This window comes from Euprymna scolopes, chromosome 19 (genome assembly GCF_053919585.1).
Source record: "Euprymna scolopes isolate OS-2025 chromosome 19, ASM5391958v1, whole genome shotgun sequence".
Classification (NCBI taxonomy): Eukaryota; Metazoa; Mollusca; class Cephalopoda; order Sepiida; family Sepiolidae; genus Euprymna; species Euprymna scolopes.
The window spans coordinates 57752830-57771829 of NC_136500.1; the positions used below are offsets into that span (position 1 = coordinate 57752830).

General features: G+C 36.0%; 2 protein-coding genes across 2 annotated transcripts in view; both read right to left on the reverse strand.

Annotated features, from left to right (window-relative positions):
* Nucleotides 1–4334: 4334 nt before the first annotated feature.
* On the reverse strand, nucleotides 4335–4850 carry LOC145240219 (protein FAM200A-like). The gene has a single exon (XM_080103802.1). It carries the CDS (start codon nucleotides 4848–4850, stop codon nucleotides 4335–4337), a length of 516 nt encoding a protein of 171 aa, XP_079959928.1.
* Nucleotides 4851–5757: 907 nt separating this feature from the next.
* The window catches only part of LOC145303604 (protein FAM200B-like), a 29458-nt gene continuing 16215 nt past the window's right edge, over nucleotides 5758–19000 (reverse strand). Inside the window, exon 2 of the mRNA XM_080145171.1 lies at nucleotides 5758–6193. Coding sequence (XP_080001297.1) covers nucleotides 5886–6193 — 308 coding nt within the window. The 3' untranslated portion in view covers nucleotides 5758–5885. The remainder of the gene's footprint in view (nucleotides 6194–19000) is intronic.

Sequence of the window (19000 nt, forward strand, 5' to 3'; positions counted from 1 at the left end):
AACAATGATAAGAATATTCTCTTATCATAGCCCTAATAATAACAAACTGCGAAACATCGAGACATGTTCATAAGCAAAGAATTCTTTTATTTTTTACATTAAATATACCGTAGACGACAATTGTTCTTATACAGTTACGCTATCGTGCGTAATCTTTTGTGTTTACATACATGGTGTTATTAAATACTGTTTTTCGAAACATGCTGATGAGTTATTATTTCATCTTGTTTTTAGCTATATAAATCTTTTTTCTTTTAAGTACGATTGACTAAAATTCTTTCTTTATATGCTAAATAAAAAAAAAACAGATTACACGAATAATATAGCTGAGACCTGGAATTTGCCAAAACCTTACACAGTGAACTATATTGCTTGGCTCTAACATTTAATCATGGCCAGAAATTGACAGTTTATATACTTCAAAATCACCTTATGTATGATTTTGAAGCCTTTAAACTGTTTATTCCTGACTATTTGCATAGTGTGTGTATGTACGTCTCTGTATGTACGTGCGTTTGTGTGCGCATGTGTGCACGTGTGCATGTGTGTGTGGGGCGGGGGTGCGTCCGTATGTGTTTGTGTGTGTGCATGTGTGTGTCTGTATGCTTGTTCATGTGTATGTGTGTGTGAATGCTTGTGTGTGTCCATATGTGTTTACGTGTGTGCGTATGTGTATGTGCATGTGTGTGCGTATGTCCACGTGTGTTTACGTCTTAGTATGTGTGTTTTTGTGTGATTGTGTGTGTTTTTATACGTGTGTGTGCATCTGTATGCATCTGTTTGCGTGTGTGTGGGTGGTGTCTATTATTTAGAATTGTCATAATTTCTGTAAGATTTGAAGTGATTCGAAATCATAGCATGGAATTTCGTCTTAAAGAGGCAATCGCTTTCGAAATGAAGAAATCAAAGTTTGGGTGGTGAGCCAGTTATTTTTCCCATCACAGACCCGTCATCTGCATGCAATCACACTTGACGTCTATCACTGTGCATGTTTACAGTACAATCAATCGAGTATGGATATGTATTAATCATGTTTCCGGTTTAAACGTTGGTGTCAGTCCAATATATACATTCCGTGGCTCGTTCTGTGCATTTTTTAATACCCATGTGTCCGATATGAATATTTAATAGTTTATCTCTACATTATGATCTAGTGAGAATAATGATTGCACTTTTTAAAACAAGTTCATCAACGATCGATATTCCACGACAAACAAATGTGAATAATCGAACATTTGTCTGTACTTTTGAAGGCCATTTTTTGTGCATGTGACGAATCTCTGTAGTATCGAATCGACCGTATAGACTTTCTTATATTCGCTGGGTTCGTTATTGGTCATATAATAATTCTTTGTATATGTGTCTATTTTGGGAGTATTTTGTTCAAATTATGCGCGAGATATACTATCAGCAATAACAGACACTGTCATTCTAAAATCTAATATTTTCTTGTAACAGTAGGGACGATGACAAGGTGATTATGTCAGAAATACCCGACTAACAGGGCTCTGGTAGAAAATATCGGGGGGTCGGCATTATGATCCATCGTGCTCTTGTCGTCTCTCTATCTACATGTAGCGAGCAAAAACATGCCAGGCGCAGAACCACAAATCGATGGAATGAAAGTAGTAACGTTGCTTCTGCACAATTCTTTTGCATGTTTTAAGTCAAACCTTCCACGACTTTGCATGCAACCAATGAGCCTTGCTAATCTTGGTGTCGGGGTAAAACCTTCAATTCTACAAGTTAATGAATAGATGCGACCAACGAGTAGGAATTCGTGCAAACCAAACAATCATCATCTTTGTGATCTCTATGCAAAAGTCCAACTGGCACCAAACCACTACCACTACCACCACCACAACCACAACAACAAACACTTTACCAGGTAAATAGTTCATCCAAACATCACACCTTTTTACTGTTAACATGAATCGTTTTTGTTTTTTTGTGTGATTGATTTTTTGTATCTATTTAAACGGTTTATGATCCTTATCAATTATATAAACTGATAAAATTTGTTGTACGTAAAAACAATGTTAAGACAGTAAGTCTGTTCCACTCAAGTTGTTGCATGTTTTGCAAACGAAACAGCCATTTTTCCTCGTCCGTTTGCTCAAGCTCCTATCTTTACATCATCAACGCTCTAATCCACGTCTGGTATCAATTGAAATGGATGGCTCTCGTCTTGGGGAGGCTCCATGTTTTAACAAGCTTCTGGGGTTGACCTTTACTCCTGATCTGAAGTGGAACACGTACATCAAGTCTGTTGCCAAGGTCACTGGGAAAATAGTGGGATCCTTCTACCGCTCCAGAAGATATCTCACTATTGATGCAATTCTCTATCTGTAAAAAAGCCTAGTAGGTCCAAGGACGAAGTACTGCTGCCACATCTGGGCAGGAGCTGCTAAAAACCAGTCCATCCTGCCTTGACAGAGTACAAAATAGACTTCGTGGCTTAGTGGAAGATGTTATTTTCTCTTACCTTCAACCTCTCTCCCAAAAAAAAGACGTTGCGAGCCTGTCTCTGTTTTAGCGCTACTTTCATGGCAAGTGCTCGTTTGAGCTCCAATCTCTGGTCCCCCCTCGCGAATCTTTCACGATAAACACCCGTCTAGCTGAAACCACTCTCAATAATTTTCCCCACTCTTTATCTGTGCCTAAATCAAAATGTAGATTCCATGAACAAAGCTTCTTTCTTAGAAGTGCACACCTGTGGTACTCTCTTCCGTTTGCCTGCTTCCCAGCTGACTACAACTTGGATGTCTTCAAGTCCAACATAAACAAATTCCTGATGAACCGTCCCCTTAAGTAAGACACTTTATCAAATCTCCAATACTAACGATTACTATGATACTATCCCATTGATTACTGTACACGCAATAACCCATATCCCCGAGTGGCTTCCGGGCCTTGATAAGTGGTGACCTCCATGTAAAAAAAAGAATCTAGGCTTATTAGCAGTCGTAGTTATTTTTACACGTAGATAAGGATCATAAAATTGCAGCACTGATTGCCTGCTAATCATGTCTTTTATTGGTTTGATTTCAGTTTTGTCTGTAGAAGACGTAATGGCATTGAAACTTCGGAACATTTTGAGAGGGTTTTACATGGGTGGTTTATCATATCTAGAAACTCGTAGAATTCTTTTTTTGCATATTATTAGTAGCATGTCATTGATTGCTTTTACCTTTGTCTTCAATCATTTATTGGTGAATAGCGGTAAATATCCGATTTTGATCTGTGGTCTTTATACATATATATATATATATATATATATATATATATATATATATATATATATATATATAACTACTTAATTTACTCACATAAAATTAATATACGAAAGTATAGATTTATGCGTAAACTTTAAGTATTTACTTCAAAAGTGCTCAATAGGTAGGTAGAGCTAGTTAGTAATTTATAAAATGTATATGGCGATTAAGCTACACGGAATATTCAGTGTAGCTTAATCGCCATATACATTTTATAAATTACTATATATATATATATATATATATATATATATATATATATATATATATATATATATATTTCATTGCAAAGAAGTGTCAACATTGCAGGGAGGTCCTCTACATACAGCGCTTGGTATTCCAAAATTAGTCACTTATCTGGTATTCCCAAATTGGTCACCCATCAGGTACTGACCAGGCTCGACGTTGCTACATTTTGGTGATCTAATGAGAACCGATGTGTCAACGTGATTATACCGTATATACTGTCGAGGTACCGAGATTCTAGAAACTTTCTCCCCTCCCCCCTTGAAAGTCATATCTTGGACGTAAGGGGCTACTATTTGGGACTATGCCTGGGAAAGATTAACAAGATGTTGGTTTACGTTACATTTAAACTTCTGCATATCAGTACAGTCAGAGAAGCAGGTAGGAGGAAGGGAGTTTCAAAGTTTAGCTGTTCGAGGGAATGAACTATTAGAGTAGAAAGCTTTCTGGCATTTAAACTTCTTGACTTGAGGACCCTTTTATATTTCAGGCTTTACCTTATGTGTCCCCTTATAAACGATTATGAAATTGACGCTCCGGCAGTAAAATGCCCGATTGCTTGGTGTCGCCTTTCTTCCATAACCGTGTCATGATAACGACTGGGCGTAATCTGCATTTCTCGCCGGTTTTTAATCAGCCGTAGGCCGAAGATCGATCGTCTGTGATTTTTATTCTAGTGACAACAATATAAACAGCTAGGAGCGAGAAAAATCCATAATACTTAAAATATTAATATTAAATGAAAACAGCAATAGTATTTAACAAATAATTTTATTGTCAATTACACACACGTAGGATTTTTTCAATACACACTTAGTGAGAAGGATGTGCTTGCTTGGCTTTGCACAAACTGTCAATTCTTGGCGATATTACTGACAAACATACGCGTAAGTCACTTTCTGGAGCAAGTCTGGATCTGCATTTGTTTTTCAGATTGGTCAGTGCCGCAAATCCTGCTTCGCATAAATATGTTGTTGCAAACGATAACAAAATCTTAACTGCTTTTCGAGATAACAATGGAAATTTGAAGGCTACAGTGAGCCAGAATTTCGAAACTTGTTGCTGCATAAAACTGATTTTTACACTTCTGTCGCATGAAATTTCGTCCAATTCTTCCAGTTTATTTCCTGTGAGCATGCGATCAGCTATTTCAACATTAAACGGATTTCTGATCCAGTCAAAATTTTCAATATTATCTGGAATATCTTTTGAGAAATATTTGTCAAAATGTTCGGCTAGTGATATCAAATGTCGTTTAACATCTAATATTATCAAATCAACATTAACTGAATCATTGTTGCTAAGATATTCGTCCAGTGTAGGGAACATATCTAAAGTTTTCTTATTATTCGTATTCCATATATTCAGTTTTTTCTTGAAGGCTTGTATTTTGTCATGACTAAATAAAATATTTGAATTTCTTCCTTCAGTAAATTCAGTTTATTAAGTTTGTTGAATATATCTCCCAGATAAGCAACTTTGCAAAGCCAAATTTTATCGACCATTATCGAAGCCAGTTCAGCATCATGAACAAACAGAAACATCAACAGTTCTTCTCTAAGTTCAAATAAACGCTGAATTACTTTACCTCGTGATAGCCATCTTACCTCTGTATGAAACAACAGACTTGAATGTTCAGCCCCCATTTCACCACAGAGTATTGCAAAGAAACGACTAAACAGTGGCCTGGTTTTAATGAAATTTATCACTTTAATACAAGATGACAGGATTTCGAACAAAGAAGTATCCATTTTCCTGGCAACCAGAGCTTCTCGATAAATCATGCAATGTCTTGCAGTGATATTAGGTGCCATTTCTTAACATGCCCCACAACACCTGAGTGAATACCGGCCATTGACGCTGCTCTAACTGTCCATATGACAATACTGGCTCCATAACAAGCCTGATTGAGAAAGAAAATAGTCCAATACTTTAAAAACTTCCTCATCAGTTGTTCTAGTGGGCATAGGATGGCAAAATAGAAAATCTTCAAGCACTTCACTTTCCCAACAATATCGCACATACATCATAAGTTGAGATCCACTGGTAATATCTGTGTTTTACTCAAGTTGTAATCCAAAAATGCTTGTTTCCACTCTGTCAATTAACTGAGTTTTTATGGCTTCTGACGTATCTTCTATTCTTCGCGCAATTGTGTTTTCTGACAATGGCACAGCTTTCAATTTCGCAGCATATTTTTTCATAAAAAAACTACCTCACATATTTCTATTGCACAGGACAATACAAGTTCTTCGGCAATATTATGGACCTTCTTTGCACAAGTCACTCTCAGTGCCACTAAATAAGATGCCCGTAATAGCTTATGATTTGATGTTATTGACATTGCAAACGTTTTTGTTTGCTTTAAATAATCATTCCATTTTCTTTCAAAAAATCTTTTGATTTTGTGGCAAATTGAGGATGTAGTGTTGTTAAATGTCGCTGCAATTTAGCTGGTTTCAGGGCTTCATTCGACAACAACTTATGACAAAGTAAACACTGTGGTCTGTAAGCATTAGAAACGCTTTCAATAAATCCAAATCGAATATACTCCGCATCATATTTTCTTAATTTGTTTTTCTGAACAATCTCTTCTGTCTCTGTATCAGATTCTGAGTTGATTTCATTATGAGCTTTCCATTCCAAAAATTTATCCATGGGTAAAGTTTCACCTTGAAAAAGAAAAATTTGATAAAATATTTTTCGTATAAATAATGCAAGCTTAGTCATTTAGGAACATAAATAAGTAAAAATCAGATATTCAGACATTAAGAATTCCTGACACGCAATTAATGCTCAAACCCCGTTGTAATCCTGTTCTGTACTATGCAGGAGATTTAATTTTGTGTAAAAAAACTACGCAGGAACACAACGTCGAATATGTTTCAACAGCAATAACAAATAACAACTCTTTATATGTTTTATAAATGTTCAAAATCATAGGAAAACGAAAAAATACATTTCATAAAAATGAAAACTTAGGAGTGTAGGATTTGTTCCGATCAAGTACCTTGCTTCATTTTTCATTCTTGCCCTATACGCTCTATAAACAAATTTATTAAATGTTCAACTGAAAAAGGAATTTTGTTGTATTAAAGAGGTTAAACATATTTTTACCAGTTATTTCTACCAGTTATTTCTACCAGTTAGAATGAAATCCCAAAAACAAAACGTTTATTATTTCAAACCGTTTTGGTATTTAAATTTAAAAAAACTCACACGTCAGTAATGAAGTCAATGCTATAGAACACAAAAAAGAATAAAGAAAGTAACGAAAAAATGTTTTAAATAAAAAAGCCATATGGATTAAGTTGTAGAAATAAACATAAACTATTTATTTAAAGAAAGTGTTTCCGTATATCGGCCAATAAATAAAATAATTACGAAAGGACAACAGATTTTTCATTTGTTTTAATTATGAAGTTGGTTAAAATAAGATGTTATAAATAATAAGTAACAAGTATTTTAATATTACAAATTTTAACTACGTACTTTAAATTAAAAATTATCATTAACCTTATTTTAAAATTCTACAAAAAAAAACATAAAATGTGTATCAATCACGATAATAAAAGAAACAAATTTTGTTAAAAATACATATTTTGAATTTTTAGTGCGTTAGGTGCATGGTAATAGATAAGTAACTACCAGAATAAAAATAACTAACAAATTTTTAAAACAGATTTAGTTTACCACATTTATTAATTTATTATGAAAATATTGATTTAATTAAAACCATCAGACGAAAATTAAAATTGGCAATGCTGATAGGGTTCCATTAAAAGAAAAGAGCTTAAATTTAACTACAAAATTAAAGTTTTAGGTACACACATTTACAGATTATAAGAAGAAAAATCTCGATTAAAAAAAACATATGAAATCAAACTACCTAGCTAATAAGTCTTTGCTGTCCGGCCACGGACCACCTGTCTTGTCCTTGCGGACCCCTGTGGTCCGCGGATCACAGTTTGAAAACCCCTGATTTAGCGACCTCAACAGTGAAGGGGTGAGATTTTATTGCTAAGCAGGTTTTTGGGGGATATGTACGTTGAAGGGGTAGAAATGCAACGAGTTCATCAGAACACATTCTATTAAAATATTTGGGAAACAGGCACAGAGACGCAACATTGCGGCGGTAGGACAGGGGTTGGAGCTTAGTTGACAAAGTGGGACCTATGAGATTGAAAACTCTTTTTCAAATCCTATCCAAGAGATAGAGGCTAGTGGTAGATGCACCAGCCAAGGTGTGACAACAATACTCCATACATGGGTGAATGGTGGCCTTGTAGAGGTATAGGATACTCTCAGGTGTGAGTAGTCTTCTAGATTGATAGAAAGAACACACCTTCTTTGCAGCAGCTTTCGCAATGTCCTCAATGTATTTGTTCCGGTTCATATTGCCCACAAACGTTAGGCCGAGGAGTTTGAAGGAAGAATTCTCAGGTAAGGTGTTATTTCTCGTGGATATGGGCGGTTGGAGGGGCGTCTTGTAATTGTTAAAGGAGAACAACTTAGTCTTACTAACATTAAATGTTACCATCCATTCCACTACTGGAGGTCATTTTCTAACGATTCTGCCATTGTCTTAGATTTATGTACATCTTTTCTTCCCTCATGCATGTTATAGAGCGTTTTATCATCAGCAAATATACCCATCTCGGACACAATATTATCAAGGAGGCCGTTTAGGAATATCAGGAATAATAGTAGACCTAGAGTCGACACTTAAGGCACTCCCGCATTAATTTTATGCAGCTTGGATGGTTTTATTGTATAAGAAAGATCGAATTATATTTAGTATACGTCCAGATTTAATTTTCATTAGCAAACCTTCGTGCCGGACTTTGTCAAAGGCCTTGGATATACCAAAGGCTTCGCCCGCCTTAACCAGTACATGGATGCCTGTTAAAATATTTGCAGTAGAATGGCATTGCCTAAATCCATACTTTGTCAGAGAGAAGATTTGCTTTTGCCAGGTGGTGGACTAGTACTTGGTTAATTAAAGTTTAATACTCTAATAGCCTCTTTCTTCGGACTGCTTGCATTTAAAATCCCCTCTTTGCTCCCTGTTTAGCCGTCTCTATTAACATGCAGAAACGTAAATGTACTTTTAACAAACATTTTGATATACACTTCCCCGTTTATGATGACCCCTCTAAATCATTTCCCAAATCACGGTAGTCTTTTGCGCCTCAGTAAAAAGATGCTTTGAATAAAAATATACTCTGAGTAAAAAGATGCTTTGAGATGAATAAAGTAACGAAATTCCTCGGGATATATTGTCCCTTTTCATCCTTTCAGTTATTTTTACGATTTAAATTTGAAAATAGAAAAAGAGTCGTGTGAAATAATATCTTCTCATCGGACGGTAAAGTATCGTGACGTATTAAATTGACAACACTATTTTCTTTAATTGCAGGTTTTGCAACTATCTGTTATTCTGAGTTCAACTTCATTTGGAAATTCATCCTAAAGAGACTGACACAAAGGCGAGGATGAAGAGACTGAGTGCTTTCAAATTGCAAATGATACGAGCAATTTACTTAGAGAAGTATTTGATGAACGAATAATTTCACGAAATAGACCTGTCAACTGTGTTCCTCGTTTGTGCGATACAACCCCTTTAGATTTTTTTGTGTGTGTGTGTGTGAGGGGGATTATGTAAAGCCCTATGAATACGCTGATGCAGTAGACGACTTAGAAAACATAATTCGACACGTTATTGCCGAAATACAGCCTAATGTAATGCGTAGAGTTGAAAAATTGAACCTCAATGTTGTCATATATACACGAGCCGCGGCGGATATACGCCCTAAATTGTATTTATCAAATTATAATTGCTAAAAATTAAACTTTGGAATAAACGACATATTTATATAATAAAAATATTTTTCTGTATATTTTTTAAAATTTAAAGTTCGCCATCTCTAAAAAAGATAAACCTCCGATATTTTGTCATTTGTGTCTGCAGTTTATTTTTTTTTTTCTTTTCCTTGTAAAGATCGCTTCTAGGTCACGTCACTAATTGTAAGACCATGCCCGTCGCTCTCGACAACCACAGACCCCAATGCCGTTTGATGTACTTTTCTAATCATATCTCATTATCTTTCTCGTCGTGTCGTTTTGACGATCGCCAAGATTGCGAGCACTAGTTTACAAGTATAAAAGGATACTGGCAAGAGAAAACACTACTCCGATACATCGTGTATAAATCAGGAATTCAGAACTGTTAATAACTGTTTGTCAAACCATCTTTGTTGATGTGTTCAACGGTTCATCTCATCTGTTAAAACTCTCCTCGATCTGCTCCCAGCCGCAAAGTGCCGTCAAATGTCGCAAACTGAAAACTGTCGTAAACTAACTCCAAAACATCTAAATATATTGACTTCAAGGTTGGAAATCCTATGTCTTTTGTCTTAATCTAATCGAAAAATGACTCGCCCATTCAACCACTCTTACCTGATATTTTACTGTTTTGTGCGGCTTGGTGAGTCATTTTTAACCATTGTCCAGGATCATTTACTTCTTACCTCTCTTTTTTTATGAATTACTACATAACGCCCCATAGTGTCCTGGCTCTGTAGTATCCCATAGAATTATGCATTTGTGCATAGTCGGACTTTTTCGATAGTGGTTTACTGACAAGTTTTATCATTCTAGATTTTGTCATTTCCTCTCTTTTCTTTTTTTAGTTTTTCTTTTCATAGAAAAGAGAACGGGTCTCGGTTGGTGGATGACTGAAATTATTTATAGATTCACGATAATCTGGTAACTATTTCACTTAAAGAAGTTTTTGTATTCTTCCAATAAATCGTTTACCTTTCGACAAATTATTTTTATCTCTGATCCTGTGCCCTTTTCGTATCTGTGATACTTGTTAAGTCTTTTTTTTTTTAAACAAAAATGAATTATATTTGCTTGACTATTGCTTTATGTTTAACAACTGCTATACATTTTCCTAACATTGTTATGGCTGTATTGTTATAAGCTATTAGCCGAATGGATGTTTTTGGCAATTTGAATTATGAATTATTCTTTTATATTTTCCGAATAGCAATTCAGTTGTATCTACTCCAGAATCAATTTTTAATCTTGTGCTCGAGCTGTTTATTTTTACTTCTACTTCCAAATATCTTTTTAAGTCTTCAGTGATTTGAGTTTGTGTACAAGATTTACTTGGTAATTGTATTACATGTGTCTACACCATCATCTAAGTCATTACATAATATGTTTCCCCTTTATTTACACAATTTCGGCATTTTCCACATATCTTGTGAAATACTGGACACATTTCTTTGGTGTGCGTTGCTACAATAACGTCAATTATTGGCGTAATGCTAACTTTTCGCTTGAATTTCCGCGGGCTTTTTTTCATTTCTATCTATTTCATTATGACATCTTTATTCAACATGGCGGCTTCGTTCGGGTTTGGGCGCTTTTCTGTTGTGTTGACGTTGAATCGCTGCTGGTGTTTCACTATCTCGTATTTCAGGAGTATCATTAAATATCTCTGGTAGCGGCCTATCGATAATTGCTTCTATTTTAGTCTGGATTTAATACTTTATTTGGCTATTAGCTGTACATACTCGGCGTTGTAAGGGAGTCGTTTTATCTTTTTTTATCAAATTCAACAAATCATAACGTAATATTTAAATTTAACCCTAAAAACCCATCTGTTTTAATAATAGAAAATCAAATGAAAAGAGGTTTTTAAACTTTAATTTCATCATCAGCGGCTCATTTGGCAACCATATAGATTTAATAAAAGATGTGTTAATGATGATGGCTTGTTTTAGAAGCACCCACGCGCACACAGGATTAAAATATATTTAAATCCTATATTTCTGAACCAATAGTATGATAATAATGACACGTCTCAAGCTTAAATCTAAAAAGTTATATATTTTTGCACAGGAAAAATGAAATCATAAAATTTAGAAGTCATGATATTGTGTGCAATTACATTAACGATTGAATACACATCTTTGTCCCAGAGCATATCACTGATAAAAAAAAACAACACAGCCATGAGCATCATAATTTTTTTTTTTTAACATTTTTTTTTTTTAGTGGACCATGAACGGCTCGGTGATTTTCCTTTACTGTCCGAACGTCGTGGTTCTGGTGTGATTTGGGGAGGCTCAATATAAAATGTATCGTAGGCGGTTTCAATAGCCTTTACTTCTTTCAGGACGAAATTGTTACTTTTTACCTGCAAGAAAAACGTTTTATTGCAATTTTCTTATGTATTAATCATGAGAATTTAATAAAACAATTGATTACTTGCGTGGGTAGACTCTACCACAAGTAATTAAGGGTCAATAAATCTCACCTATAGGACCCCTCTTGTAATAATCCATCAATAAGAGGCGATATTGTCCCAAAGGTTTCCACTAGTGTTGTTAACCTGACGAACTGCCTATTTTGAAGAGACGCCGGGTCAAACGGTCCGGCAACTCTTCCATATTGTGTGGTAATTTTTGTTGCACTTAATATTTTTGAGTGACGTTGACTCTCGATAAATAATGTTCCATACTGGGTAAAATAGAGTTGCGACTAGTATCTGTTGCCATGTAACCGAAGTTTTCGTGTCCGGTGAAAAATCGCCTGCAGTCGCATAGACATTTACGACTCGATCGGTTAGTAAGGGTGTCATCACTTTAGGACTAACGATAGAGTACTCTGCCTGATTTTGATTTCTTGCTTTGTAGTCTGGCGCTGTTCTCGGTAAGGAAGAGCTACTTTTGTTCGGTCTACAACCCTATCGATTTGTTTGCGCCTTCTGTTTGGCTTTTCGTGAGATGGAACAAGTAAAGTTTCCTTTTAATTTGTTTTCCAAGGCATGGGCGTCTGTTATACTCTTTATTTTCGTTTTGCAAAAATTATTGATCGGCTGGTTCCATAATTTAAATTCATGATTGCAGTCCGACCCGAGTCGGTTAGTGGTATTCCTTAATACATAAGCCTTTAATTTTTTTCGTTTTTCCCAATAATGTGACGTCCACTAAAAATTCACCTTCGTAGCCTTTACTATTTTGCGTGTCGTCAGCATTGTAGATTCATTCAATTTCTTCCAGGTATTTGAATTTACTATCGAAAGGTTTGAATTCGAATCGAGTTGCATTTTTATTTCTTTATCATGAATTTTTATAGTCACATATTTTCACATAGACACCTCAAAAGCATGTGGACCAGATCTCATCCCGGCTGTGCTATTAAAAAAATGCTCTGCCGAGGTTGCTCCAGTTCTCTCCAAACTTTACAATAAATGCCTTAACAAATCTTGTTTTCACGACTGCAGGAAAACCGCCTCTGTGGTACCAGTCTTCAAGAATTCTGGTGAAAGAAATGACCCACTAAATTATCGCCCCATTAGCCCCCTCCCGCTTTTCGCCAAAATATTTGAGTCCTTAGTTAATCAAGCCCTAGTCCAGCACCTAACAGCTGCTAAACTCCTGACTGACAAACAATATGGATTCAGGCAAGCTCGTTCAACAGCAGATATCTTAACTGTAGTTTCTGAACGTATATACCGTTCATTGGACAAAACAGGGGAGGGTAGAGCGATAGCCCTTGATATATCTAAGGCTTTTGACATGGTATGGCACGATGGTCTTCTAAGAAAAATTAGATCATATGGAATCACTGGAAGAATTCGTAATGTAATTAAATCCTTCTTAAGTAATAGAAAAATTAAAGTTGTCCTCGACGGTCGTACATCTAAACAATATGACATAAATGCGGGAGTACCTCAGGGGTCTATCCTTGGACCTCTATTATTCCTGATATTCATAAATGACCTCCCCGATAAAATTGTTTCGAAGATGGGTATATTTGCCGATAACACCGCTCTTTATAACATATATGAGGGGAAAACAAATGAACACATATCCAAGGAAATGGCAGAAACACTAGAGGATGACCTCCAATCTGTAGTGGAATGGGGACAAAAATGGTTGGTCACATTCAATGCTGCTAAGACTAAGCTTATTTCCTTCAATAACTACAAGAAACCTTCTCTACCACCAATAGCAATGGCCAAGAACACATTGCCTGAAAGTACTTCTTTTAAACTCCTCGGCCTAACGTTTACAGGGAATATGAACTGGAATAGATACATTGAGAGCATTGCCAAGGCTGCTGCAAGGAAGGTTGGCTCCCTCTACCGTGCTAGAAAACTACTTACGCCTGACAGTATCCTATACCTCTATAAGGCCACCATTCGCCCATGTATGAAGTACAGTTGTCACATCTGGGCTGGTGAATCTGCTGCTTGTCTCTCGCTCCTGGACAGGGTTCAAAAGAGAGTCGCCAACCTGATTGGTCCTGAACTGTCATCTGTCAGTCGCCAACCTGATAGGTCCTGAACTGTCATCATCAGCCTCTATCCCAACGACGAGATGTTGCATCCCTCTGCCTGTTCTACAAATACTTTAATAGTGAATTCTCTGACGAACTGCAAACACTTGTACCTCCCCGACGTAACTACCCCCAACAAACCCGACAAGCTACTAAGTCTCATCCCTTTACAGTAGAGATCCCTAGGTGCAAGAAAACCTTTTACTCCAATAGTTTCTTCCCCAGAACAGTGGGTCTTTGGAACTCCCTTCCGGGATTCTGCTTTCCCAACTGCACTGATATGCAGAAGTTCAAGTGTAATGTTAACAAACATCTTTCTACTCATCTCCCTTCATAATGACCCCGCTAATTAAGTCCCTGATAGTAGCCCCCTGCTTCAAAGTGGCACTGTGCCTTGTTTGAGGTGAAAATTGAATAAATTGAATAAAAAAAAAAACTCTTTTTCGTTATCTTCAGGTTTTGTATTTAATTTTATTTTTGCAATGTGTCCTATGTTTTTGTTTGTTTGTTTTTATTATTTTTATTACATATTAAATATTTTCTTGATAAATATAGACAGTCTTTAACTCGATGCAAATTACCATATCGATTACACAGAGATGGGATTTTTCCTTCTTCAAATTCTTTCTTAGCTATCTGCCGTGTCCTCCCTTACTTGTGTTTTATTTTTTACGTATTTTTTAAATTGTCTGTCTTCTTTTTTATCTGCGCAACTCCAGCTTTGATATCTATTGAATCTTTTTTCATAATTTCTATTTTCTGACAGTCTTCTGTTAACTTTTGTAGGGTTAGGTTTAGTTCATTTTTCTAATTATGTTAGGACACGCCTCCTAGTTGCTGCATCTCGACCGGAAGTCAACCCTTACGCAAATACTAAACATTTAAAATTGTCTGCACTGAGATCTGCAAGTTTGAATTCGTCGCAGTGTCTATTTACCATGGCTGCATACGTTACGAAATCGACTTCGTCTTTCTTCTGCAATTTCAGACATGATTAATGTTTATGGAATAAAGAGATTTTCGGGCTAAATAGTTCTGTAAGAAATTCCACCGTCTCGGCGAAAGTTAATTCCGAATTTTTCTGTGGTAAAATAAAATCCTTATGCTCGACCGTCTCTAGTTTCTGTAAAAGTAAATGAACATTTTTTTAGTTCGATCACTATTTTCAGTCCATGCTAAAAGAATCTTCGTACCGAGGAAAATAAGCTTCAAATGATTTACCTTCTACAGGTCCGTAGCCGAATTTGTCAATCGCATTCCATATTGAATCTTGTGAAAATGTGGTAGTTTTATTGGCGGACGTATTATTTTTTATGACTTGAGTAAGCAGCTCTTTCATGTGCTGTTGGTTTTCATATTGCTGGGCCTCTAGCCTCATTAATAGTTATTGTTGTCTTTGATCTGAGCGTTGTTGTTGTTGTTGTTGTTGTTGTTGTTCAATTTGCAGTTTTATTAATTGTTCCAATGTACTTTGTAAAAGGTCAATTTTTGTATGATGAGTAATATGTAATGTAATGTGTAAACTTACGGAAATTTAGCAAAACTATGTTCAGATTAACCAGGATTTAGTATTTTTAGAACAACTGGAGAAAAAGGAACAGTATTTCGTTTCTTTTAATAACTTTACAAACGAACGTTGAACATACAATTTTAAATTCCTTAGAAAGAATATTTCTTCCAAAAAGAACATCTTTTTCATAGACGAGAAAAAATATATATGTCGACAGAAATATTCAATATTTTTTTCAAAGCAAATGTATTTTTTACCGTAGAACAGAAGAAAAATGCTGACCGTGACAAACCCGTATTTACTTTAGCAGGGGGGGGGGGTAGTAAAAAAAACTTCGCTGCCATATTTAATGACGTGAGAAAAAAATCACGAATAGTTCTTTCTTTTGTATTTACGAGTGCGCCATTATGTCTTGATAGTCCCGAGCAAAGAGAAGAAAAAATATGAAAATATTCTTACTGTCCACGAGTTTGCAATTCAAACATTATGTCCTCGCACTTATTTGGTTTTCGCGAGTCTCTCTCTTTCTCCTTTTCTCAGTGCTTTCTGAACACTTGCTTGATTTGATTCAGCTTTCCGTCATGAGTTCTTTTGAATGTTGGGGGTATTTTAAATTTAAGTGACCTCTGTTAGTTCAAAATCCGACGTCACCACTGTTATATCCTTGTTAAATGGTTACAAAGAAAAACAGAATGCCAAAATAAAGTATCATGTATTGCAAAGCATACATTAGGTGGGTTGTTCAGCGTTGCCGACGAACGACCTAGGTTGGTCTACCTAATATTGATTGACACCTTCCGGCTTAGTCGTCCGGTATTTATTGAGATTCGGATAGTCAATTAGTAGGTAACATATGTTAGTTCCGGCACAACAGTAAGTTTGGGGTAACAGAATCTTTTGTTCTATTTGAAGTATACGGAATCAATAAATGTAAAAATCGAAAAAACATTTTATCTCTTTGGACTATTTTCATTATCAATATAATTTCTCATATTATTGTGAAAGCGAATGTGTGGAACTGAATTATTCGGAATCAAGAATATCATTGTATTTTGTTCTGCTCGGCATTGTCTAGGAGCAATAAATATGAGATTACAGCATTACATTTAAAATGGATAGCTTAAAAATATGAATTAAATTGTTATTATTTCTAAAACAAAAGAGACGGGTAAAGAAAGGGTTAAGGAGAAAGATAGGAGAAATGGGGTAGAGGGAAAGAGAAAACGATTTTTAAAAAATAGGCGGCTGGAGAAAGTGTGACAGAAGTTTTAATAAAAAGATTATTTTTTATTTAACTTCTACTTAATTTTAATGTGAGACTATCCGTTAGATTACCGAATTTACACTATTGTGCTTTTTGGTGCAATCTTATCATCTATTGATCGAATTTACGTGCTTTGTAGATATGCCTTTCCTATGATACGTGCTTTGTAGATATGCCTTTCCTATGATACGTGCTTTGTAGATATGCCTTTCCTATGATACGTGCTTTGTAGATATGCCTTTCCTATGATACGTGCTTTGTAGATATGCCTTTCCTATGATACGTGCTTTGTAGATATGCCTTTCCTATGATACGTGCTTTGTATATATGCCTTTCCTATGATACGTACTTTGTATATATGCCTTTCCTATGATACGTACTTTGTATATATGCCTTTCCTATGATACGTACTTTGTATATATGCCTTTCCTATGATACGTACTTTGTATATATGCCTTTCCTATGATACGTACTTTGTATATATGCCTTTCCTATGATACGTACTTTGTATATATGCCTTTCCTATGATACGTACTTTGTATATATGCCTTTCCTATGATACGTACTTTGTATATATGCCTTTCCTATGATACGTACTTTGTATATATGCCTTTCCTATGATACGTACTTTGTATATATGCCTTTCCTATAATACGTACTTTGTATATATGCCTTTCCTATAATGTGTACTTTGTATACTCCTTTCCTATAATACGTACTTTGTGTATGCCTTTCCTATGATACGTACTTTGTATATATGCCTTTCCTATAATACGTACTTTGTATATGCCTTTACTATAATATGTACTTTGTCGCCAGTGTACAATGTAAGCTGTATTTTTATTTGGTTTTATCTCTGGTTTTCTTTTAAGTTTTTATAATACAACATCGATAGGATGTTGTTGTCGCCATCAGTTTCATGTCTAAGTGTGACTGCTAACCTTTCTAATGCCAAAGTTTTGTTAGAGCAAATCGCATTTGCTTCTTCCACTCTGACGACACTAAAGTCATTGTAATAATCATCTTCATATTTTCATAGTTAATTTGTATTGGATATTATTAGTTGATGCAGTGGACTTCATCCTTTTAATATATAGAAAAAATATATCCACGTTTGTGATAGTTTTTTTAATGAAAATCGCCCCCAGACAAGACGTAAAGCCCTTTAACGTAAAAAACTAACAAGAACGAAAGATGATTTTCACAAAGACAGAAAATGTCTATTGGCCATACTCTTGGAGATATCAAATATATAGGTGTGGGGTGAGCAGTGATTAGGAAGAGATTTCCACAAGCCTGTACTACTCAGGCAATTTTTTAAATTGCAGGAGTGCCCCTTCTTTAGGGGAGCCTGCGGGGTTCCCACTTTCCGGCCTTGTGCCACATAATGCTGATGTGGGCAGCATTTAAATATATACCCCCATTACTCATGATGAGGAAGGTCTCCTAGCGGCTTCAGCTGCAGGGAGACAGGGTAAAATTACTCGTCAAGGATTCGACACTTGACATTCAGCCCGACAGGTGAGGGACCGGGAACCGGCCCAGCACCTGTCGGACTGAGGCACGCCGCCTGGGTAATACCTAGGAGGTCCACCCTCCCAGGCCTTGCCACTGGGCTTTCCGGAGGAGGAAGTTTATCGGTTACTGCCTGAGGCGCCCCTATCGGAGAATGCCGACGGGATTACTCAGGCAATTTTTACACTTGCAGGAGTGCCCTTCCTTTAGGGGAGCCTGCTGGACCCCACTTTCCGGCCTTGTACCACATTTTGCTGAGGTGGGCAGTAAATAAATCTCTACCCCCATTAGGAGTCAAAAACACTGTGACACTGCTGAAATCATGAATCAAGCAAAGACACGTGGTGCTCACTCATGCTTTCATGAGCTGATCGCTGTCTATGAAGAAACAGAGAGAGAAAAAGTGTTTCTAATTCTGGAGTGACGTCAACGAAAAGTTCGCATAAAGGAAAATAACTTATTATAACTATACCATTCATTAATATTAGAGTATCCATGCTAAACATAAAAAAAGATAAGACACATATTTCATGTCAGCGTTTTCAAGAAACCGTTGCATTAAATACAGCAAAAATCTTTTTTACATTTTGAAAGGGAAAATTCAAATTACTGATATTCTACCATTACTTTGGGTTTATTGGTGCTTTATAGTATATAAGACGTTCATATCAGTTATTACTGAAACAATATATATTGTAAAAAAAAAAGAGGAACGAAAGAGGGAGTTCAGAGAGAGAGAGATGGGGGAGGGGGTGAGAGAGAGATGAATCGACGTTTGATATGAAAGAAAGAGAGGAGGACACGTTTCCTAGGAGAATGAAATGCGTTATG